General features: G+C 40.5%; 3 protein-coding genes across 3 annotated transcripts; 2 read left to right on the forward strand and 1 right to left on the reverse strand.

Annotated features, from left to right (window-relative positions):
* Nucleotides 1-3,525: 3,525 nt before the first annotated feature.
* LOC311000026 (leukotriene B4 receptor 1-like) lies at nucleotides 3,526-9,433 on the forward strand (the record flags this gene model as incomplete). Its single annotated transcript, XM_083990663.1, has 5 exons — nucleotides 3,526-3,617; nucleotides 5,848-6,445; nucleotides 8,477-8,677; nucleotides 8,796-8,839; nucleotides 9,178-9,433. The coding sequence occupies exons 2-5, from the start codon at nucleotides 5,849-5,851 to the stop codon at nucleotides 9,431-9,433; spliced, it is 1,098 nt and encodes a 365-aa protein (XP_083846789.1). The 5' UTR covers nucleotides 3,526-3,617; nucleotide 5,848.
* A 3,401-nt stretch (nucleotides 9,434-12,834) lies between these two features.
* sdr39u1 (short chain dehydrogenase/reductase family 39U, member 1) lies at nucleotides 12,835-16,803 on the forward strand. The gene is made up of 6 exons (XM_083992164.1): nucleotides 12,835-12,954; nucleotides 13,827-13,933; nucleotides 14,060-14,142; nucleotides 14,591-14,712; nucleotides 14,826-14,978; nucleotides 16,212-16,803. The coding sequence occupies exons 1-6, from the start codon at nucleotides 12,939-12,941 to the stop codon at nucleotides 16,649-16,651; spliced, it is 921 nt and encodes a 306-aa protein (XP_083848290.1). The 5' UTR covers nucleotides 12,835-12,938; the 3' UTR covers nucleotides 16,652-16,803.
* A 477-nt stretch (nucleotides 16,804-17,280) lies between these two features.
* mettl17 (methyltransferase like 17) lies at nucleotides 17,281-25,011 on the reverse strand. Its single transcript, XM_083991161.1, has 14 exons — nucleotides 24,847-25,011; nucleotides 24,261-24,402; nucleotides 24,000-24,149; nucleotides 23,801-23,888; nucleotides 22,809-22,890; nucleotides 22,583-22,656; nucleotides 21,690-21,784; nucleotides 21,505-21,575; nucleotides 21,068-21,175; nucleotides 20,911-20,979; nucleotides 20,747-20,797; nucleotides 20,549-20,641; nucleotides 19,185-19,381; nucleotides 17,281-18,136 (listed from the first exon to the last, which is right to left on the reverse strand). The coding sequence occupies exons 1-14, from the start codon at nucleotides 24,913-24,915 to the stop codon at nucleotides 18,028-18,030; spliced, it is 1,398 nt and encodes a 465-aa protein (XP_083847287.1). The 5' UTR covers nucleotides 24,916-25,011; the 3' UTR covers nucleotides 17,281-18,027.
* Between the last annotated feature and the right edge of the window lie 380 nt (nucleotides 25,012-25,391).

Consider the following 25,391-nt stretch of genomic DNA (forward strand, 5'->3'; position numbering starts at 1 on the left):
GAAGGGAGGGTGGGGATGGGGGATCACCGCTGAGTGTGTGTCTGTGTGTGTGCGTGCGCCAGCCGCTGTTCACCGCTGAGTGTGTGTGTGTGTGTCTGTGTGTGTGCCAACCGCTGTTCAGGATCATGGAAATTGTCCGTCTTCTGTTTAATGTTTAATGAGCTAATAATCAATAGGCTATCTATCAAACTGGACCACTGACATCCTAAAATAAACTGTTGAAGTGATGATGATAGTTCCGCTGCTCATTTACAAGCAGCAGATCCCCTCGCTACTGGCTCCTCTCAGGATGGACACAATATTTACATTTTTCTCTTTCATTTCTCAACAAGTGAGAGAACCACAAAGTGCATCAATGCGTGACGATTTTGTCTCCCTCTCCGAAATTTGGAACACAAAATAAAAACGCATGCGAATAAAACGCAACGGACTCAGTGTGCAAGGAGCCTGCGCGTAACGTTTTTTGTCGGATGACGGATACGAAAAACGCATGCGAAAAAAACGGACTCAGTGTGCAAAGACCTTTACAGTTGTTACCTTTCCATTGGGCTACTGCTTTAGAAAAATAGAAAAAAGATTACATTTTCATGGTGTTAACTGGGTTCATTTTATTATTATTTATTTTTTTATTATTGTTTTGGGGGAGGCGGGGGGATTTGGAACCCTTTATTTGTGTAAAATGGCTGTAAATGCAGTGAGTGGGAAAAGTGGGGGTGTCTGGTTTTTGCACTAAGGAGTAGTTTTGGTGAAAAACTAATGCTTGCAATCAACTCAGAATCATGAAAACCCCCTAGTTGACCCCTCACAAGGTTATAGCTACAACTTTTTCAGCAAAAGGATACATTTTTCAAAAATAATGCATCCACAGAATGTTTAGAGGGGTGCAGAATTTAATTTTACTGATTTTCTTTTTAATAGTATGTAATTTTGACGGGTCCGATATAAATATTTACATCTGGTTACGTTGGCAACGTCAGCATGGAATGATCTCTGTGGCAACAGCATTAGAACGTTGACACGTGTACTGCTGTAACTGACTGTCCAACCAGTACAACGTAAGGTTGGAGCGAGAGCAGGCAGTGTGAGTGCGACACCTACTGGCCAGGAGGAATTAAACTTGTAGCTATCACCTTTAAAGCCAAATTTAACATTTCGGAATGTTCAAAAATCCAGTTACAGATACCCCAACTTTGAGCAAATTTTTAGGAGGTTTCCCACGGGAGTTGAATTTCAACATTTAAAGGAGCATTATCGCAAATACAGCAGTAATAGCATAAAATAAGCTGAAATATGCAAAAGATAGGTCGGGGGGAGCCATAACGAAATTTACAAAAAAAATCGCCAACAGTATAGTGTCCATGGGGCAAATGCAGCATTTGTCTTTGTTATGATCCAAGCCGGCCCGGCGCTTGCTGCGTTCAATTGCACTCGGAACTCGCAAATCCGACCTCCGAACCGGAAAAATGCAACAGTAAATAGTAATGTAGCAGTGTTAGGCTGCTTACAGTCACTGAATCGCTCCGTAGAACACTGTAGCTGTGTCTCAATTCAGGGGCTGCAGCCTTCGGAGGACCCAGCCTACGCGGTCTCCGGAGGCAACGGCTTCGGAGACTCCTCCGGGGGCCGCATCAACGGTCGGTAAATGAGACGGTCTAGCCTTCAGAGCATTTCCTGATCCGAACGTAAACAACGGCCGGACGTTAAACATTTAAAAGTGGCGCTTGCAACGGCTCTACCGCTCCTCCGCTCCTCCTCCTCCTTTTTTTTTTTTTTTTTTTTTTTTTCAAGAAGTAGAATCAATACAAGGGCAGTTATCATTAATATACTAATAAACAAACCATTGAACAGCAGCCAGGGGGGAGGCTTCAGGCTATTAAGTGAATAGAGAATAAAGAGCACAAGTAATGTGTTTTCATAGCTTTCTTATTAAAAGTTGTCACACACACCTCCGCTCCTCACCTGTGCAGCCAGAGCAGAGCAGAGCAGAGCTCAGCAGCGGGCGGCCACACCTCCAAGCCGGCGTAGAGCCGGGATACCGTGGCTACAACACAGAGCTGCTACCGTTCGATAGCTAGCGGCTAGGTTGCTAATAACAACAACGGTGCAGCAAAGCATCTTGGGATACGGGAGGCCGCGAAGGATACAAGCGGTGCATCCTCCGAATGCAGGGGAAAGGAGGACGCATTTGGAGGCTGCATTTGGAGGACCCTTCGAATTTGGACGAATTGGGACAGCCTTCGCGCAGCGCTGTGACGTAATCGGCCTTCAAATGCACCCTCCGAAGGATGCAGACCCTGAATTGGGACACAGCTTTTGTCTCCACGTCCCTGTGTCTTTCTTCAGCTGTCCTCTCAGCGTTATTAAGGAGGAGGAAGTGGCTGTTGCTGTTGTTGTCGTTGTTGTGGTTGTGCGCGACGTAGAGCTGCCGCTTCCACTAGCGAGTTTTCTTTTTCCCGCGATTGCACGTTCATTCAGCCTGGTGAGGGAGGAGGAGGAGGAGGGGGGGGGGGACTAAACGAGGCTGCTCTCTCTCTCTCTGACAGCTGCCCACTTGTTTATATCTGATAAGCTCCGCCTGGCTCCATCTATTAGATTGTTCCATTCATCTCCGCATAGGCATTCACTCACACACACACACAGAGAAGCACGCATGCATAACAGCAGTGCATGGTAAAAGCGAACCCCCCCCCCCCCCCCGGACAATCCGCTACCGCCACAGTCTCCTTGTAAACCTGTGGGAAAGACTGTAACAACTTTTTTAGTCCTCCAAATTTGACAGAGTGGTTAATAATATTTTTCCTGTGGTATTATAAACGTAAAACACATATTTATTCTTGGTTTACCCGGTCTTTAATGTATTCTGGCTTCAGCTTCTCCTTTTCAACAGACAGTTTGCAAATTATGATCAGCTAAACTTGTTTGTCCATTTTCAGGGTGTAAAAAAGCAAAGCTGCATCAAGAGGGATGATGATGATGATGATGACGTCCCTGAACAAGCGCGTGCATGTTTGACAGACTTCACTTGCAAGGATGAAGAGAGAGTGAACAAACATTCCTCTCAGTGTCAGAGACTTGTATGAACTGGTAAGTGTGAGGTTTTGGTGTGCGCGCGTGCCTTTTTGTGTATGTGTGTTTGCATGCGTGACACAACTTTGAATCACCTATCTGTCCGCACATATTATGCAAGATTTATTGACTCACAGAGAATTGAAAAACTGCCTCGGGAGACAGAAATATGGATTTTGATATGGCACTGATAGGACACGTTTTTCAAGAAAGACGCACATTTGTTTACAAAAAGCCCATCATGATGTGTATATAGTGTCACAGCACTGTAGGTACTTTAGATACATATGCCACAAGATGCTCATATCAGCGAAGAATAGCGGGCAAGCAGGGTTTTTAAGGAAGGACACACCTCTGTGCCTCCCTCTCTCTAAGCTCAGCATGTCGCAGCCTGTGGGGGAAGGACGTGATTCAGTTTATAATGGGCTGAGCTAACAGAGACGAGAGGAGAGACGCTGGAGGAGCTGGACGGAGCAGAGAGCAGCAAGTGGGATATTTGAATCTGACACAACACAGAGACAAAACAGAAAGAGGCATCAGGTCCTGGAAAGGTTAGTAGTCACTCTTGAACTTGGACTGAGGAAACTCCTCCCAGCACTTATTTATGATTTTTAAACTTCTTATTGACATTTTACGTCAGTTTACTAACAATTCCCTCTTTCTCATTCCAATTTTCCATTTTAGAAATAATAATTTACTTTCCTTGACTTGATTATTTACACGTAGCAGATTAATTACAAACCTATGACGCATTATTTTAATTCTCGTGGGCCAAAGGCTAATTAATCACTCTTACTTTACTGGCAAACAGAGTTTATGTTTGAGTGTTCTGCAGAATCATGGTGATTTAAAAAAAAAAGTGTCTTTGTACTTGTTTGGGGGATTTTTTTGAGCTCTAAAATAAGAAATACGTTGATTTTATTCTCATTTAACAGGTAGCACAGCTGTTTCTTGAGTGGATTGGCTTTCTGACACCTGATTTTGTGAAAAACTTCACTTTTCTCATCAATGTATATCATTTTTCTGAGAAACATAACTTCTACCTGACAGCATCCGTGTGTTGCTTTGACTGCAGGCACTGTTGCATTTCTCACTAGTGATGTAAGCCTGGCATTGGCTCACTGTGTTTATCCACTTAACTCTCGTATAAAGCTATAAGGGAAACAATAAACAGTTGGCTTTAGTGGGACCAGAGCACAGAAATTATGAGTTAAACAGGAAATAAGGGCTTCATGTTCTTGTTCTCACATCGGTTAAATGTGTTTGTTTTTTTTAACGTTCATCGTGTTATGATATGACCAGAATCTCTCAGAATCAATCGTGTCTAAATATTACGAATATGATTGGCATTTACGAGTCATGGATACATACAGGGACGTGTTTTTCATTAAAGGTCGACCAACTGTGACCCCTGCACTCTGTGGGACAAGTTTCCATGTGAAAGGACAGTGAGAAAGACTCCAAACAAGAGAGACAAATGAGGACGAAAAAAAAGAGAGAGAAAGAGAGAGAGAAACACAACACTGAACAAGCTGAGTGAATCAAAGACTGTGTTGAAACAATTCTCTGGTTGGACGCAGCACTGCTAACGTTTGGCATGTTTTAGCACGCTGCCTCTACATTTGAGCCACACTGTTGGCTGCAGGGTTTGATGTGAATATTTTTGAGGCTGCGTCAGGGTTACTGCCATCCTCCACTCCTGTAGAATTAGCGAGCAAACATCTTTTCATCTTCAGTTATTGTGGCACTATTTTCCCTCAAAACGCAGCCATCTTTGACCGGTCAGCATGCTCGGACATCGGACAAACAAGATTAGATTTGATTAGATTAGAAAGTCTTTATTGTCCCAGACTAGAGGCATCATTTGGTAACAGTAGTCAGTTTTTTTTAAATCACTTTTACGACATCTTTTCATCATTCACCGTTAGAAATCATTTCCTTCAAGAGGAAACTGTTTTTGTACTGAATGTTCCTGTTAATTTTTAGGAAGAGTGACGCAATGGCACCCACAACGTGCACATCTGTACATATATTTCTATATAGTATATGTGAGGACAATGAGAGCAAAGGAGATAACTAATATCAGTTAGTCTCAACCCGGACTTGTACAAAACTGAAAACATCTGCTTGGTTACTCTTAATGATAGGTTGTGCGGAGTTTACCTACTTCAACACATATATGATCAGTGTTGAAAGCAAATCTGTACATCTGTTTGCAGCAAAGTCAACAGTGATGGTGGGTTTAGATAAATTTGAGACAAGAAAGGGAGTTATCTGTCTGAATCTGTCAGTGACACAGCAATATAGTAAACTGTTGTTGTACACAAAGGGAAGTAAAACTGGTTTCATGCAGAAGCCCATTTCTTCCACTTGTAAAATCCCCCATGTCTGTGCTTTTTTTTTTTTTTACCTAGGCTATTGTATAGAAAAGTTTGTAATTTTGAGACACAAAGTGTAAGATAATTAGAACAAAACAATAACATGTGGTAAGATTAATATTCTTTAATAAAGTTTCATTTTCTATCCTCTTAATTTATATCACTCTTAAACTTGCTCACTCACCCAACTATACTAATTTACTAGCATATCAAATCCTATTCAAGATTGTTCTTGTTGAGTATCAAAAACCTAAAAGGATACTCCAACAACATGAGAATAGTTTAAAACCTTCTGAAAACTAAATTATCAAGATTATAAAAATCACTAGCTAATTGCTGAGTTTTACAGGTGCTGGTGGTTTTATTTATTTTGCAAACACACAACTTTGTCTCTCATCCTCAGGATGAAAACCACCCCCGCCACAATACTCCCCAGGCTTCTCAACCTGACTTCCTCTACCGTCGACCCGAACCTTGAGGATGACAGTGTGGTTAGCAACGACTTCTCCACGGGCATGGGCGCCCTCATTCTCGGCCTGGTCTTCCTCCTGGGCGTCCCTGGGAACTTTTTCATCGTATGGAGCATCGTGGCACGCATTCGACGACGCTCAGTCACCAGCATCCTCATCCTCAATCTGGCTCTAGCTGACGGCTTCCTCATGATCCTCACCATCTTCTTCATCATCTACCTGGCCAAGCAGACGTGGATCTTTGGTAACGCCATGTGTAAATGCATGTTCTACCTGTGCAACACCAACATGTACGCGTCCATCTTTCTGATCACACTGATGAGTGTGCAGAGACTGGTGGCTGTGGTGTTTCCAAGGAAACTGCCCTACATAGCCAGCAAGAAGATCGTGAGGAGGGTGATTATAGGCATGTGGATACTGGTCGGGCTCATTGCCATCCCGTCGCTCGTGTTTCGGGACGTAAGAGAGGACACCAATGAGAGGAACAGAACAAGATTTGTGTGTGCACCCAATCACACCCTTCCTCGACATGTAAGTACACAAGAGCAAGCAGTTAAAGGGTTTGCTGCCTTTTTTGAAAATGTTGTTGTACCATAATAACAATATCATAAAGGGATATTGTAGTGGAAGATTTAAAATAATGGTTTTGTATCAAAAAAGCCTGTTCCCTCAATAGGATTTGTATGGCAGGGCATCTCTGTCACACCACAATGTTTTTCTAATCATAGGCACTATACTGCAATAGGATTTTACCCTACAGAAAATATATTTACATATGCAAGAGTTAGTTTTTTGTCTTTCTGACATTATGTCTTCAAAGGTTTTCAGTCAAAAAAGAAAAAAAAATCTATTAAACTGACTTGGTTCCGTAAGTTAAATGACCAGTAGGTGTCGCAATAGACCATAAACAAGAGTTTTGTCAGTTTAGCTACAACTTTGCCTCCCCTCCTTCACCTTTCAACAAAGTGCTACGAAGACAGAAGAAAGTGGCAGCTAGACACAGAGCTAAGTAAGTAAAATACTTACAGTAGCTTACTGAAAAAAGTAGCGCCGTATTTTATAACGCCGCCATTCCCATCACTTCTAATGCATTAATGCTAATTTCGCTAATGCTAAACGAGTCGGCTAACGCTAACGCTACCATGGATACCGTGGCCGCTAGACACTAAATGTGAACGGAAAACCTTGATGTGGCCCTTAAAGTTACTTACGTCGTTGAAGAGAAGAAAGGTCGGCTCTGGGTTAAACTGGTGCACTTTGCCAGCTTGTGGTGATCTGATTTCATCGGTAAAACCAGACCGACGGATATTATAACAGTTGACCAACCATCAGGAGCGTCTGGTGGTCAGCCTTCGCGTACCTTCGAACAGGTAACGTTCATCTTTGCCGCTGCTGACGTCGTCCCTTGCGTCATTACGCTAGTGGGCGGTGCCTGCGTGATGTGTGAATCGCCAGTCACATGCTTCCTAGCAACAAAGAATTTCTCTCCTTTAGCCAAAGATATTCAATAAATAAACCGTCTTTGCTTTAGCTGCCATTTATCTGCTGTATGATACTTAAGCAATATATCACGACAGGCCGTGGTTTATGCTCATTATACCACGGCTAGGGGCGTTGTTCGGCCCGACGCGAAGCCAACCAATCAGATCGCCAGATTTCACCTTTCCGTTTTATAACATTGCATAGTAAATAGTTGTTTGCCATCTTATTAGTTTACCGGTAGTTTAGTTTAGCTAACAAGTAGAAATTTGACTTTAACCACATGAAATCACAGAGAACCCATACAAGTGGACAAGAAATAACAAACAAATAGCAGCAGCAATAGGTAAAAAAACAACAACCTAAATCAGGTGCAGTTAATGTGCAAGATATCAATTAGAGCTTCTCCTAATATATCAGATGGATACATCTCTAAAAGGAATGGAAGAATTCCTCATCTGCTGGCAAACAAGTAAAGTTTGTTGGCATATTCACAAGAAACGGATACAGTCTGTGATCTGTGCATTTTGCTCTGCTGCTGTCAGTGTGGAAAAAAGTACTTGTAACTCTACTTTTTTTATGTACTGTGAACAAAAACCTTAAGAACAATTGGGAAAAAAATACTATTACCATAAATAACAATAAAACATATTGACCTTCTTTGATAATTTGATTTTCTATTGTAGGATTAATCTTTGTTTCGTGAATCAACGCATACAGATAAAGAGTGTTTTTTATTGCCTTTATATGGTTGAAACAAACAAATGTTTTCATGAGATAACCAAACATGGTGAAAAAATGTAAATCACTAGCAGCAGTTACTGTTTAGATGGAAATCTTGTTTTTTCTTGTTTGATGTGCAAAACTCATTAGTTTGTGGTTTTCCATGGTAAATGATAAAAAGAAGAAGCCAGTTCTCCCAGTTGAGCAACTGGAAATGGACAAAGTTTAATTTCAAACTAACTACATTACTCATTTTTTTAGCTCTACTCTCATCTTGTTCTGCCTTGTTTTGGCAGATCCATTCATGTCTCCATGTGAATGTGATCATTACTGTGAGCACATCTGTTTTCCTGTGTGCAGGTACGTTTTCAGTACGCCTTTGAGACAGTGTCGGGCTTCATCCTTCCTTACGCAATCATCATAACCAGCTACGTGCTCATCCTGAGGCGCCTGAGGCAGACCCAGTTCCGGCGAAAGGTGCGCAGCGAGAAACTCATCCTGGCTATCGTGGTGATGTTTGGAGCTTTTTGGCTGCCGTACCACGTTATCAACATGATACAGGTGTGTGAGGGCATGTCAAAGGTGTTTTGTTATCGCATTAAATCTTCTCACATTTCTGCTTTTTGAGATCAACACCATGAACTCTTGAATAAACAGCTGTATTTTTGTTTTGTTTTAGGTTGCAGCCGAGTGGTACCCAGATGATTCGCCCACAAGAGAAATGTGAGTAAAAGATTTTCACCATTTTAAGTCAGTAAAGGCTCATCTTGTTGTGTGGTTATGTATTTACTAAACTAAATAGCCTTTGTAAGTGTTTAACTTAGGGAATTGTATGATTTTAATCAAACACCAATACCATTTATAGTGGTCAAATTTAATCTCAGAGGCCAATTGTAACAGACTCTATTGTAATTTAGCATCTTCATTACCCAAATGAACCTGTTCCGTGATTAATCCATGGATATGTTTTAGACATAGCAGAAGATGTTTAAGTTTAGTTATAGTTTATTCGTTTTTAGTTGTGGCTGTGGTCTGAAATGTCTGTATCTGTTTATCTGCAGTTTGGACCATATCTCTAAGTCCAGTCGTGCCGTGACTTCAGCTTTGGCCTTCATCAGCAGCTGTGCCAACCCCGTCCTCTACACCTTCGCTGGGAAGTCCTACATAAAGCAAAATGGCTTCGCCTTCATGGCCAAGCTCTTTGAGGGCATATCAGATCAATCAGGAACCAAAAAGAGTCGGGCCACTGTAGGGACTGTAGGAACCAGTAATGCTGATTCCAGCACAGAGTTTAAATCTGTAGCGAATGGGATATGAGGTTTGAATGAAACATGTCAAACCACATGTGAGTGAGTGTGAAGATTCTGGTTTAAGCAACTTTTAACATGACTTTGCTGTGCTTAAAAAATACAAACCCAAAGCACCAGCTTAAACCTGAACTTCATGTATGTTGTACTTGTTTTCCAGATAGTTTTATGTCAGTGATCCAGCCATAAGAACTTATTTTGTTTATACCTGAACTGTATATTAGAACTGTAAATAGTCTTTTTCTACATTTGTATTTTATCCAGTTTTGTGGTAATTACAGAGAACACTTGAAAATGGAAACAATTTATAACTACAAAATATGTACTATATATATATATATATATATATATGAATAGAACCTTGATTGCAATAGGATAAACACACTTTAAGGGATACTTCACCCAAAATCGAAGAGTCCCATTTCATAAATGGTTGATAACACACTAGTGTAAGAATGCATTAAAGGTATAATTGCATTTTAGGTATTCCACAACTGTAATTTGCACTGAGATATTTCAATTGTTTAATATATTGTTAACAAAAAAAAAAAATTTGCAGATCCGATCCCGAGTTAGTCGTTGACCACTGCATTTGAAAATGGTTATTTCCTCTTTCAACTACATTGTATATTACATGTTTTTTTTACTCAGGCCAAAGAGATTAAACCACTTATTGTCAATAAGTACTAGTAATTTCTTTGTCATGGAAAAATCTACTCTTTTAAGCATCATAGAAGACTGAGAACATAAATGAGTTCGAGACACATACTCTACGTACATTGCATCAATTGCTTTGATTTCATTTATTTTTCTGTGACGTGGAATTTTTTTTATGATGCAACAATGTCAATTCCTGATGCTGCAATAATGTAAATCTCAGCCCTGTTCAGTTTTGTCATGCACTGATGTATGGATTAAGTCTTAAGCACTGTACAATGCATTTTATGCTTTTAGAAAAAAGTCAACATGTGAATTTATTGTTCACGTTGCATGCAATCGCATGTGTGATTTAGATTTTTCTATTCCACACAAAGACTTTATATGCCAATATTCAACACGGTTAACTTTGCCTCATACCAAGAACACAATACACAGTTCAACATGTTAACCTTTATTTACACCATGAAAGGGAACAGTACAGTACGATCAAGACTAAAAACTACTTTCTAACAGTTGTGTATGATAGTTGTGTTTTTACCAAAATATTTATGGGTTTTAAAAATCACCTTATTAAAAACCCATCCCAAACTGGTGCAGTCCAGCAATGGTTACGCCAAGAGATGTCATTACCTGGAGATAGACAAGGTACACTGATTAATTGTCAAATAAAATTTAAAAAAAAAGCACTGATGAGCCACTTGGAGGCTGCATCTGTCTAATTTGATAGAATAGGGAGCCACAATTTAATAGCAACACAACTTGTAACCTCCAAAAAGCTTAAAACACCAAGAACAGTCGAACCCAAAATGTTAAAGTGTAAAACATGTCCTCACCTTGTTAAGATCCATCCAAGAACCAGCTCCGAAGTCCTAAAAGAAAAACACAACAGGTTAGTCTCAAGTCGTCAGAGGCTGCAGGAGGCACTTCACCGTCTGATGTCAAACCCATCAGTGCAGATAAAGAATAATCATGAGGTTCAGGTGAAACACGGACTGCAAAATCATCATTAAGGTTTGACGTTGTATATAAAACAAGCTGTTTGAAGCCAGTAGAAATTCAGCTTCTCTGCACCTAGTTTGAGATGCAGATCAAGAAACAAGTACCCATAATGCCCTGCTGCAGCTGGTGCAAATCAGACCTGATAATTAGCCACATTTGAATAACTGAAAACTTGAAATTCATAATGAGCAACATCTCCCTGAATCAGGTTATAGTCCTTTTCATTTGGCTTCATTCATTACAGCCATAGTCACTTTTTATTCTGCAGAAATACTTTGCATTGTTGTTACAGATTAACCCAGTGGTTCACATCCTGTTTGCCTTGCACCCCCCCTCAACTCCCCCTTTGAAAGACAATATGGAGCTGGGGCTTTGCCTCATGCTTCAGATTTGAGTTTCCAGTTCCGCCATCGAGGGGGATTTCCTTCAACTACTCGAGTTTCAACTACTAAGTTTAAACTGAATTATTGTTAAAAAATAAATAAATAAATAAAATACCCAAAGAACAGGATCTTTCCCCCTTATTCTTATTTTTCATTAATCACATTACAAATACTGCTTTCTTTTTACTCCTATTGCCATTTATGATCTGTGCTATACATTTCTTTGCCGTTGTCTGCTGCTGCAACGTTGTAAATGTCCCCACTGTGGGACGAATAAAGGATTCTTATCTAAATATACCTTGAAATAGTACAAAACGTGACCAAGTGTTCTCCTTTTTCCCTTCACCAGTTAAAGTAAAACATCGAATAGGCTTTTTAACCAGCACACCTGAGGGTTACTTAAGATTATTTCATCCCAGATGCACCAGTCTTTTTATTTTTTAAATCTCCAACTGTAATTTGCGGCTCCACAACCCTTTTCTCTCTATGCTTCATAGTAAAGCACCATGAGGCGAAGTCTCTGCAGCAGCAGCAGCGAGCTAACAATGGTGATCCGTCTGCGCGGCAACAACCACAACCAAGAAACAGCTACTATCTCAAACACATGAATGCACCAGCTGCGATATAATATAATCAACTAATAAAGATATAAACGGTGAACATGTACCGTGGGTGAACACGTGCTGCTGGGTCCCGTCGCGCCTGCAGCCAGAAACACGACCGACCTCCATCACCGCAACAAGGAAGAGAGGCTGTTAATGAAGCTGAGGCGCAATTTATCTGCTGATAAACCACGTGTTTTCTGTCCGTCACCACAAAACAGCCTCCAGAAAACTTCCGGGTCTGCTGCAGTATAAAAAAGCGAAATACATTTAAATATTTGTAACAATAACTTGCACCGTAAACTGTATTCAAGTCTCATAGCAGAGCAATATTTAATGAACCTGTCAGTATTAGCGATTTATAAATAATTATATGAACAAATACATACATTTTGCAGCTTATGCACATAATTTATATATAAAACATAAAGTAAACAAATAATTACGCGATTATTCTGTGGATATACCTAACTTTTTTTTTGTTGTTGTTGCTTTGAACCAATTCGCAAATCTATCATTTAAAATGATTTACAATAAATTATATTTCCAAAAGAGACACAAAAGAAAACAAAACGACTCAGATGTCATAAATTAACGCACACGGCTTTAATAAATCAATATTAACTGATAACTGCATTGATAAGCGACTAAATAAACCTGTTATTTTGAAACTCCCACACGCAGAGCTGCTTTTAAAAACTACAAAATGACGTCACCGCTGGCTGTAGTTACGGAACTCCTGTTGGTCCAAAAAGGCTCAAAGCAACAAGCGGTCACATCACAGAGCGGCGCAGCAGCAGCCAGAAAGAAACAGTTCAACCTGCAGCGACGTCCAGTTATTTGACTAACACTGAACTGTGAGACGACGACCATGAGAGTTTTAATAGGTACGTATGTTTTATATAGATTATATCCTTTTTTTTTAAACGAGAGCGCGTCAGAAAGGTCAATGTGACATAACGCTGCCTGCTAGTTGGTAAGTTAGCATTGCATTCACCCTTGTGCCTGTAAAGTACGTGTGAACGTTTATTTATCCACGAAGCCACAGTGAAAAACTACAGATCAGGTGTGTGATTAAACATAAAGAACTGTCAATGCTGTGGAGAAATGCATCCTAAAGCTAAAGTTGCTAAAGTTTTGCACCATTGTCCTGTTTTGTAAGCATGTATATTGCGCATGCGTACTGCTCTGGCTGTCCATGTGAAAAAGTGTACATTAAAATAACAGTTGATTATGGCTCTACATATACAATGAAGGTAAGTATACATAGTAGGAGTGTTGCAATAGGCAGCATTGGTTTTAGTTAGCAGGACCTTATAGCTAATGGATGTGTACTTTTGCTGATATTTGTGAGATCATTATAAATATAACAACATTTTCTTTATAATTTATTGTAGCTGATAACTAATAGATCAGAGCAGGGTTTCAGACTGCTCCTATATAGAGGTGTTTTTCCCCTAAATTCTGAGACAGTGCAAGTAATTTTTTTCATCTTCTTGCGCATGTGCAACCAGTAAATTTGCTGTTGGTGAAATGTCAAAGAGGCAACTCAAAGGATGTGGTATCTGTCATTACATGTGGCAGGCCAATGTGAATATTTGCTTTGCCAGTCGATTTACGGTGTACATCCCCAAATGTTATGCTTGCGCTCCTAAAATTTTAAAAGAGTTAATCTGGAGCCCTGTATCACCAAATTTTTTTTCTGATTTATTGCAGCTGATAACTAATAGATCGTGTGTGTGTCTTGTCGTCCTTGTAGGAGGAGGATCTGGCTTTGTGGGCCGTGAGCTGACCCGTCTGCTCAGGGATAAAGGTCACGAGGTCACAGTGATATCTCGCCAGCCTGGTCCAGGGAAAATAACATGGGTGTGTGAGCTAATTTCATTCAAATTCAGAAAAATAGTAAAATATAAGGGAATGGAGCTCCTGACTCACCTCAGCTGCCAACATGAGATTAACCTTTAACTGTGCTGATCATCTGTGCTCCTGCAGGGCGAGCTGGAGTCCAGCGGCCTCCCGCCATGTGAAGGCGCCGTCAACTTGGCTGGAGAGAATCTGATGAACCCACTGCGATGGTGAGCAGCCATGAACTGATTGGAAAAACCGAGCAGCAAAGTAAACCAAGGCCACAACTGACAATGTTTTCATTATTTTCAATTCTTTCTCCTTGGCAAACACCAAACTGACTTCACTGATTAGAAACTCAGACATATGGAAAGTATTCAGACCCCCTTCAGTTTTTTTTTCAATTTGTTTGCAGCTTTTTGTTACAATTAAAATAAAAAAGTGTTTTTTTTCCCTCATCAATCTATACTCACCACCCCATCGTGGGAACTTTGGAGATTTTTGCAGATTAATTAAACTGAAATATCACCTGAACATAAGCAAAGTCTCTGTTATAAATGTACATGATGAGAAAAATGAAAAATTCCTGAAATTTTAAAAGCTGACCAACTTTGTTGATGCACAATAATAAACTAATAAATAATGATGTTAATAAATCTGTTTATTTTGTGGTTCCAGGTGGAATGAAAGCTATAAAAAAGATTTATTCTCCAGTCGCATTGATACGACTAAAACTCTGGCTCAAGCCATCGCTGCCTCCTCCAGTCCTCCTCGCTCCTGGGTGCTGGTGTCGGGTGTAGGTGAGTCTCTGCCTAGCGACTAAACTTTAAACAAAAAAATCTCATATGACGCATCAAGTAAAGTCGGTGACTGTGTGTTTCCTTCTTTGTTTTTGTTTTTTCTATGTCCACAGCTTGTTACAAACCCAGTCTGACAGCTACATACACAGAAGAAAGTGAATGGACGCCATTTGACCTCCTCTCCAAACTCGTCAAGGAGTGGGAGGCCTCAGCTCTTCTGCCCGAGGCGGTGGCGAAAAACACCAAACAAGTCGTCATCAGGCCGGGTCAGTAAACGCAACATTTTCCACTTTGGAGTCACTGACTGCTCTGTTTTGTAGTTTAACTTTCAGATCGAAGCTGGATTGAAATTATATAATAACACAACAACATTATATATTATCTGATACCGTGATTAACAGAATTAGTTAAGACAATACAGTATAACTTTCAATCAAAGTAATAAAAGTCCATTGAGAGCAAAGGAAGAAAAAAGATGGGAAAAAAAGTATCTGGATCCAAAAACTGATGTTAATCACTCACACAGACATCACAAATATCTGTAACCTTTTTTTTTTCCTTCCAACTTTATTTATTAAACTTTCACAAGTGAAATGATACAGGTTCATAGGCTGAAGTGCTCTGTGGTTTTTAGGAATAATACAAATTATTAATAAAAAAAAACCCCAAAAACAACAACAATACAAAGTATTGTCATTATGCAGTCAGTATGTCGAAATTGGATAAACACAAATCCCAACAACGAGCAAAAATGGAGAAAAAAAAGACAGACATTCGGTGAAGGGGGGAAGTTCTGCTTATTTAATCACTATTCAAATTAATAAAATTATTTGATATTAGATGCAAAGTGAATCAATCTGGTCTATAAGAGGTTGCCAAGTTTTGCTAAAAGCTGTTAAAGAACCCCAAGAGGAGAATCTAATCCTCTGAAGTTTAACGCAATATAGGATTTCATGTATCCACCTATTATAAGTAGTGAAAGATATACGTGTCCATTTAAGAGGGACGGACGTCCTGGCATATTAAATGTAAAAGCTATAACTCGTTTTGAAGCGATAGGCATGTCAGTTTTTCGAGGGAGAAGGGCAATGGGGGGATCGGGATCATCGTCGGACTTCTAAATATCAGTGACTTCATTGTGTCTTTTTAATCTGTTAAAGGGATAATTCAACATTTTGGCAAATTGGCCCATTGCCATAATCCCTATAGTCATAGCAGTAGGTTCGTTACCTTTAATTGTCGGTGCAAGCTATTTTTAGAACGGTGGAGCAGAGCCGTGAGCTGCTCAGAGCTACGCTACGGAGGCTCATGGGATTTCTTGGTTTCCCTCATCAAACTCATCAAATACACAATCCAACAACTCCACAACGCTCTGGTGGACAAGTTGTGACCTGCACATTCACCACGCTATGAGATAATAAAGGAACAATGGGGCAATTTGCCTAAATGTTGAACTATCCCTTTAATGTTGTTCCTCCCTCCCTCCCTCCCTCCACCAGGGGCGGTGCTGGGTCGCGACGGTGGAGCCATGAAGCAGATGCTGCTGCCCTTCTGGCTCGGCCTGGGCGGCACGCTGGGCTCCGGGAGGCAGCCGTTCCCATGGATACACGTCTCCGACCTGGCGGGCATCATCGCCGACGCTCTGGAGCCGCCGGCGACCGCCGACGCTCCCTCCCCGTCCCCGTCGCCACAGGTGCTGAACGGAGTGGCGCCCGCTCTGAACACCAACTACGAGTTCACTAAAGAACTGGGCCGAACTCTGAGGCGGCCGACGGTTTTCCCCGTGCCGGGCTTCGTGATGAACGCGCTGATGGGCGCCGAGAGGGCGGTCGTCCTCACGCAGGGACAGAAGGTCGTACCGAAGAGGACTCTGGAGACCGGGTTTCAGTACAAGTACCCGGACCTGAGCTCAGCCCTGAAGGAGATTGTTGGGAGTTAACAGATAGTGGAGAAATGTGTGTGCTGGCGTTGAAGGAATAGTTCACCAAAAAAATGAAATTCATTCAATTTGGTCATTAGTGACTCACCCTCATGCTGATGAATACTCCAGAGTAGTTTTATATTCCTCAAAGTGCATCTGGAGACCCGGGAGGCCGGTTAGTCCAACCAAAACTTTATATGAGAGTCAATAGTATAATAATAATAGGGCCCGACACAAAAAGGTCCATAAAACTACACAAAAACCTTGTAATATTCCTCCACACTGCTCGTCCACTGCAATCCAAGTGTCCTGAAGGGAGATAGTCCAGGGTTTACTGGAAACAACCTCATTTAGGATTTTTTACAGCCTAACAGTCCTGTATTGATTGATTATTATGATCTATTATTATCTAATTCTATTTAACCACTGCGCCACGCACCGCCCCGATTGATTAATACAGGACTGTTTAGGCTGTAAAAATATCCTGAATGATGTCGTTTAGACTCTGGACTATCTCCCTTCAGGACACTTGGATTGCAGTGGACGAGCAGTGTGGAGGAATATTAAATGGTTTTTGTGTAATTTTATGGATGTTTTTGTCTCGGGCCCTATTACTCTCATATAAAGTTTTGGTTTGACTACGAACCGGCCTCCCGGGTCTCCAGATGCACTTTGAGGAATAAAAAAAAACTACTCCGGAATATTCATCAGCATGAGGGTGAGTCAATAATGACTGAATTTCATTTTTTGGTGAACTATTCCTTTAAAAGAAAATCTGTAATGATGGCTTCATATTTACTGTATCATATATAAACAAAAAATGAAATGAACTGAGAAGAACTGAGGATCAGATGTTTCTGTGAATCTCACATTCTTCAGGTTCAGATATTTATGAGTCGGGTTTCACAAAGTTTATTTTACTGAGGGTCGGTTCATACTTTGCATTTAAATAAATCTGAGCACCTGCGACGAAAGAGACAGGTGTGACAGTTTTCTTACACACACATGGGATCTAATTGTTCAAGCTATAATCTGTCAGACAGAGCAGGACATCGCCACTGAAACACTCTCTGTGATGAGTCCACTCACCTCAGTGTGACACTTCCTTCATAAACAAAGGACCAATAGAAAGTAAAGAGGAAGGTGATTCATATTAGAAATCAACGTGTTTGTTAAAAGTGAAGCTGGGCAAGACAGAACTATACATGATTATTGAAAGTTATCTTGATAACTACACAATGGCTGTTGAGTGAGTCAGGATTTCACCCGTTTCCCGTACGGAAATAAATACAGATGTTCTGCTTCACTAACAGCTGGAGGTCAGTCTTATCTCAGTCTCGCGGTTTTATTCCATTATTTAGAATTTCAAAATAATGTGTCACTTCCTCCGTGAATCATCGCTCTGAATCATCGTCATCATCGCCCTGGACGTCTTCCTGGACTCGCTGAATGACGGGCAGCTGATCTCCCCAGTCGCTGCTCCGGGCGCAGCGGTACACATCTCTGGTCAAAGACGACGAAAACACACAGTTTTGTCAGGGAAATCTAGACATCCCATAATCGGAGCAGACAAAGCTACAACACGAATGAGCAAATGGTTTTATGCAGGCACGTCTCAACTAGAATATTATGGAAAAGTCAGTTTCCAGTCATTCAAGTCAAACAGCTCCAACCAAGTGGAAAAACAAAGAAAAACTACAAGGCCTAAAAAATGACCTTTCTTTATTCTTTCTTTATTCAGCCTTGTTACCTGTGGTCAGGGCCGGCCGCTGGCATAAACACTCTATGCAGTTGTTTAGGGCCACAGCCGTTAGCTGGGGGGCCACATGATCAGAAAGGTACCGGGGTTCATTCAAGTCATTTAAACAACCTGAGGTCTGCACGCACGCTATGAGCTTTATATGTCATTTGAAGTCAATATTCAGCTTCTTTATCTCACATTTGGTGAAAATAGAATGGCAGAATGACAACATTTGTGCTCAAAAAGCAATCTTACAAAATTTCATTTTAGACTTGTTTTCTACACTTATATATTACCAAAAAACAGTTCATTCTCATGACTGAAGGTGTGTTTTCACAAGGGATTTGAAATTTTTCAAAAAGCAGACCTCAAATTTCCAGCATTTGGCCTAAATAATTTCTTTATACAGTGTTCTAGGACAAATTGGCCTCAGTGTGCTTACAGCGGAGGTTCTAATATTTAGACATAAAACACTTGAGTATTGTTACATCTGCAAGTATCTTAAAAAGATAAATTTAAGAAAATATGTAAAAGTCGAGAAAATGGCCTCAAACCTCAGAGGGCATAAACATGTCTGTATTCAGTTTTAACCAGTGATTTGGTGTTTGCGCTTAGAGTGCAGGGCCACAAACAAAAATCTTGTTTAGGGGGCCACCAAAATCCTAGGGCCGGCCCTGGTGAAGTGTTTATCATCACAGCTCTGGAATCAAACCAAATCCAATCTCTTAATTTAAAAAAAACCCAAAGCTGCTTTAACTGTGTGTGTGTGTGTGTGTGTGTGTCTCTCTGTGTGTGTTGCTGGACCGTCACCTGCTGTGTTTCCGAGCCGTCACCACCGCGTGCTGTAACTGTCCGTCGGGGCTGCACGTGTGACAGTGGACGTGTTTGGATCTGCGCAGCACCGGAGCGATGAGCCGAGCCCAGTCCACACCCTCTGTCTCCGTCTCCGCTGCTCCACCGCGACGCAGGATCACGTAGCTGAACTTCTCTATCTGACGCTCATTGTGCTGGGAACAGGAAATGACAATAATTCACAAGAGCTACAGAATAAGTTATTTGTATTTTGTATTTGAAGAGTTCATTTGCAAAAGCAGATAAGTGCCATTTTGAAAAAAATTAGCTGAGGCTTTGTAATTATTCTTTTCAATAAAACTTTATTTTTTGAGTAATGTCTGTTTTGTTACATCTCAAAGTCACTCAACTTTGGTTTGACTGATATCACCTTATGTAAATTACAAATTAAAAATTAAGATTCTGGAATTTTTAAAAAACGGAGTTATCTGCTTTTGCAAATGAACTCTTCATTTGTATTTTCTAATGTGCCAACATGTCCGGCATTGTTGCGCAAGCTGATGTACAATTTCATGTGTAATTTGGACCCATCTGTTAACTGTATTATCAAGGCCTTAACCTGCCCCATGATGGGATATCGTTTCTTTTAAACTAACAGTGACAAATTACTGTATTTTATATTATTTGTTTGGCTGTTTGTCTACTTGGTTTTGTCTTGTATGTTAAGTGTGTATGTGTATGAGAGTGGACCATTTTTTCGAGTCCATAATAAAGATTATTATTATAAATACACACCCTGAAGAAAATCTAACGCAACAGGTGAATTTTGGAAAACAAATTGGTTAATAAAGAAAGAAAAGGAGGAAGAAAATACATTTTAAAAATGAAGTAACTTCTTCCCCATATCTATGACATACCGTTATTTATTTATAATTCTATTCCTGCCTTTTGTGATTAACTAATTGTGATTTAGTTAAATCCTCTCGCACACATAGTGAATAATTTGGGTTTTACAGAGACAAAAGCACAAGACTGAGCAAAAGGTAAATAGCGCCACCTACAGATGATTACACTTACTGACAAATAATCACAAGTATGTGGAAAGTTGTTGTACTATATTCTTAAATCAAGTTTTTAAAAATTACACAAATTAAAAAAAAAAATCTGATGTTCTTGTTTTCCAAAATATAAACATAAATATAAACCTCATGCTAATAAATTAACTAACTAAATGAATAATAATGACTTTTATTTCACTACTGATGAGCAGCTGGGCACCTGAACTCGAAGATATATAAAGCATAAATAAATAAGCAAAATATAAATAAACTAATAAAACAAATAAAGCATCTCTCTGTCTATCTGTTGCAAAGCAGTCTCACCCCGGGCAGAGGCAGAGGTTGGTACAGCTGATGGAAGTTGCAGGGGACGTTCAGCTTCCCGGACAGTTTAGGACACGTCAGCGCATGAGGACACTAGAAACACAACGGACAGAGAGAGAAGGTTTAACAAAGCTGTGACACTTCTGACCCACAGTGAGGCCTGATATTTTAAAAAAGCAGCCGGGACTTGAGCCGTACCGGAGCGAACATGGTCGCTGGTCTGGAGTCGTGCACCGTATTCTCTTGTTTCTGAAAGTCAAGAGAACCGGAGGTAACGAGTTAAATCATCTCCACAACAGCTCAGACCAAACTCTCCTCATGAGGCTTTTAAAAGTATCATCTCATCTGCAGCGTTTCATTACGTTTAATAAAGTGTCTCTGGCCTCCATGAGAATCTGATGGCCGTCTTTGGTCCCATTCTCCACCAACACCTGGAAATAACAAGGTCATCAGTTATCATTAAATAAGACACGAGGCACCAGAGGTTGACAGTGAAGTACTCATCGTCTGAACACCAACTAGATAAGAGCTGGTCTTTCTCCACAGAGTGAACGCCGCCTCTTCTCGCTCCTTCACGCTGCGAAGCTCTGACAGAGTGAACGCAGCGACCACGAGATCGAACTGCACCTGGAAGAAGAAAGACACAGTCAGGGCTTCACAGAGAAGTATCGAATAAATACAGCTGTATTAATGGGGTAATGATGAGACGAGATAAAAGAAAAACAAATATAAGGTTGAATTAATAAAAGGTAAGAGCATAAAAATGGGTTGTGTGGATCTAAAGGGGAAACTTTTCTTATTTGTGAAAGTAATCTGTCCCCAACCATTGGAAAAGTCGTTTTTTCAGGAAGACAATAACAAAGTGTCGGCTTTTTTTTTTTTTTTTTTTCATATATAAAGCAACAACCGGAGTAGAAGAAACTTGACTGAATACAGAATCTGTTCTTTTTTTTTACCTTTGGTGAGACGGGGAGGAACTGTCTGAAATAGACGTGTTTGAGGAGCGGCTCAGCTCGTTCATCATCACCTGCTCAGAGAAACACACACAAAACAAACAATGCAGCGATTGTCAGATGAACCACTGGACAAAAATGTTACAAATAAACAACGTATCTGTGTGTGTGTGTGTGTGTGTGTGCACCTTTGAGAAGTCGTTCTGCCAGAGTGTTCATTGTCCCCGAGCTGTCCACACACACCATCTCCTTCAAAGAGTCGGACCAGCACGAGTGTGAAGCCCTGCAGGAGAAAAGGAAAGAAAGAAAGAAAGAAAGAAAGAAAGAAAGAAAGAAAGAAAGAAAGAAAGAAAGAATGAAATAAAGAAAGAATGAAATAAAGAAAGAATGAAAGAATGAAATAAAGAAAGAAAGATAGAAAGAAAGAATGAAAGAAAGAAAGAATGAAAGAAAGAAAGAATGAATGAATGAAAGAAAGAAAGAATGGAAGAAAGATAGAAAGAAAGAATGAAAGAAAGAAAGAATGAAAGAAAGAATGAAAGAAAGATAGAAAGAAAGATTGAAAGAATGAAAGAAAGATAGAAAGAAAGAATGAAAGAAAGAATGAAAGAAAGAAAGAAAGAATGAAAGATAGAAAGAAAGAAAGATAGAAAGAATGAAAGAAAGAATGAAAGAAAGAATGAAAGAAAGAGTGAAAGAAAGAAAGAAAGAAAGAAAGAATGAAAGAAAGAATGAAAGAAAGAATGAAAGAAAGATTGAAAGAATGAAAGAAAGATAGAAAGAAAGATAGAAAGAAAGAAAGAAAGAAAGAAAGAATGAAAGAAAGATAGAAAGATAGAAAGAATGAAAGAAAGAAAGAAAGAATGAAAGAAAGAAAGACAGATAGAAAGAAAGATAGATAGAAAGAATGAAAGAAAGAATGAAAGAAAGAAAGATAGAAAGAATGAAAGAAAGAAAGAAAGAAAGAAAGAAAGAAAGAAAGAAAGAAAGAAAGAAAGAAAGAAAGAAAGAAAGAAAGAGTTAATTTATGATGTAGGACAGAAAGTCACATGTAAACTCTGTATCTGTGTTGAACACCGACCAGACGACTGAGCCGAGCCCTGAACCAAAGTCCAGGAGAGACTGAGGGGCGAAAGAAGGATCCCTCTTCTTTATCTGGGGAGAGACATGAACAGTCAGTGGTGACATGGAATGAAAGACATTTTTAATCTGTATTTTTTTCTAAGCTTTGCCACTGTAACTGTAAAAATATGTAGGCATCATCATCACCACCTCCTATGATCCCCACAACCTGCTCGTACTCGTACCTCGTTCAGAGCTCTCCTCACCGCCGCGTAGCCTCCGGCCAGACGAGCCGCCATGTACACCACACCTGACTCCTCGTCGTACCTGAGACACGGACAGTGAGCTGCAGGTTATATTGGTGAAATGAACGAGTTTCGCGGCAGATAATGTGTTATTTAGAGGCTGCATTGCGTGCCCCGTGTACTCGCATATTATACAGATATACGCAGCTCAACGGCTGGAGCTAATTTCGTCGGAACGACTTGTAATGACACCAAAGTTATCTGGGGGAGGAAATGATCGGATTTGATGCTAGAAATAAGATCCAGAATGTAAAAAACGGTAATTATCCTTTAACTCTCTGAGTTTGTTCAGAGCCTGAATCACTGATCTTACCTGATTATGCATCAAAATTCAGTTTCTAAACTTATAGCAGAAGTAAGCGGAATATTTGTGTTAATATGAGTCTTAAATAGTTCTATCTTCCGACGGCAATCACTTCTATAGAGTGTTTGGTCTGAAACACGGGTCTGTCAGTCACTCTGCTCTGCTGTAAGCCGAGGAGAAAACTTTCCTTGTATCCTACAACCTTTATCCAATGAGGAGAGAGAACGGCATAAAGGGGCGGTCCTCTCTGTGCGTGCAGCCAAGGGATGCGCCTGAATGTGGTGACGTAGGGACGAGGACCAATAGATCCATGACGAGGGCGGGGACTGCTAACTCCATCGGCTGACAAGAAGTCAGAAAAACGACCGGATCGCTTACTTCTGCTTTAATGGTCAATATAATAACTTGAAAAAAAAAAAAAACTGTTTCAGATGTCTGTCAAGATGATAAAAGGTTTAAATGTTTAAGTATTTTTCAGAACTTGCACATGTAGATAAGCTGCTCTGATATTAGTAGATTTAACAGGGAGTATTTTGGGACTCATTCATACTTATATTATGTCAAGATATATAGAAATAAAGTAATTGATGAAAGTGTGTAACTATGTGTAGATAAAAGCAGGTGTTACTTCATGGGCGTCCAGTGATACGTTGTTCTTCTGAGCTCTGAAAACACTTTCCTCCTGATGCGGTCTTCCAGCGCTTCCTCGTCTATATCTGTAAAATAAACATAAACCATGTTTCCTTTTTCTCCAGCTGCTGCATCACATAGTGTTGTTTGCTCTTTATGAATGTGTTCCTCCTCTCTCAGTTTTTGTATTTACCCACCTCCTCCCTTCTCCAACGCTTTCGCCCACAGCTCTCTCTCCATGTCGACAGCTTTCCGTCGCAGAGTCCCGTCCTCCACGGCTCGTTTCCTGCTCCACAGCAGGTTTGTGAGTTTCTGGGTGCGTTCGGTCAGCCGAGTCACCTGAGCCGCTGCAGGCGGAGGGATTCAAGAGTCACACACACACACAGCATAAATCATTGCATGACCAGTGACGATGCATAAGTATTTACCTCACATCTACCATCACAACTTGAACCTACTGTGAATGATGGACCGTGCAGCCGCCTGGAGTTCGTCAGGAAGGCGCAGAGTCTTCAGGTTGGTCACACCTGGATGCTTCCTGTGTGGTTCTCCTTTTAGGAAATCTACCTGAGACTGTGGTTGGACAGCTGTGCTCATTCCCTGAGGATAATAAGAACAGAAAAAAACACACTCCTTCAACTAAATGAAGCAAACAACATCCAACCAATGTTCTTCTGATCCCAGGATTAAAGCAAAGTAATAAACAAGACACACTATTAGCACCAGAGTCTAAATATTGTCTTTGATTTAAAATCTGTAGTGAATCTAAGCTAATTTTACTTCTGATTTCTAACTTCTGATGGCTATTTTATCAACACACAATTTACAACAGGATCCTGACAGTTACATCATCCAATCACAAACACTATGAGAGCGCTAGTTCGCAGACAGAAGGCAGAAAACAAATGATTACATGGGAATGTTTTGAATGAAATGATGAATTAATACCCTGAACATGACCAAACGTATGTTTAATCCATCCTGTTTTTCAGGGTTTACCTGTTTGACCTACATGCCTGAGATGCTGCGTTCACTGACACTCACCCGGCTCATCAGCTTCACGACCCCGGCTCTCCGGCAGAGGACCAGGGCCCCGTAGCTCCGTGATGCCATGTTCTCGGTGTGTGTCCTGTGGTTTTAAAAAACTGTGTTTTTATAATTTGAATTTCCATCCACACCGCGAGGAGCGGCACGGGAGCACCACATTAACCTCTCGCTGATCCTTCAACAAAATAACTCCGGTCACCAGTTGAAGCGGAACCTTTGGCAGCGACGTTTTGTTCCCTGTTTAGGAGGACAGGAGCGCTCACTCCGCGCTTATTTACGGGTACGGTTGACTCCTTCCGGCGTGTGGCTCACAAATGCAGTCCACATGACGATTATACAGACGAAAATACGTGAAATCCAAATTTAAATTAAGTTTTTGTTTGTGATTAATGATAAAAAATGTACTTCTCAAACGTGCATCAGCTTCTTGGTAAATCTGTTGCCTTGGTAATGCGGCCGTTTCTTGGTGACGGTGTAGAGCGCATGCGTGGTAAAACCGTTTTTCTCGGTTGGAGTGATTCATCTTCACACACAACGATCTT

This window comes from Trachurus trachurus (assembly GCF_905171665.1).
Source record: "Trachurus trachurus genome assembly, chromosome: 17".
Taxonomy (NCBI): Eukaryota; Metazoa; Chordata; class Actinopteri; order Carangiformes; family Carangidae; genus Trachurus; species Trachurus trachurus.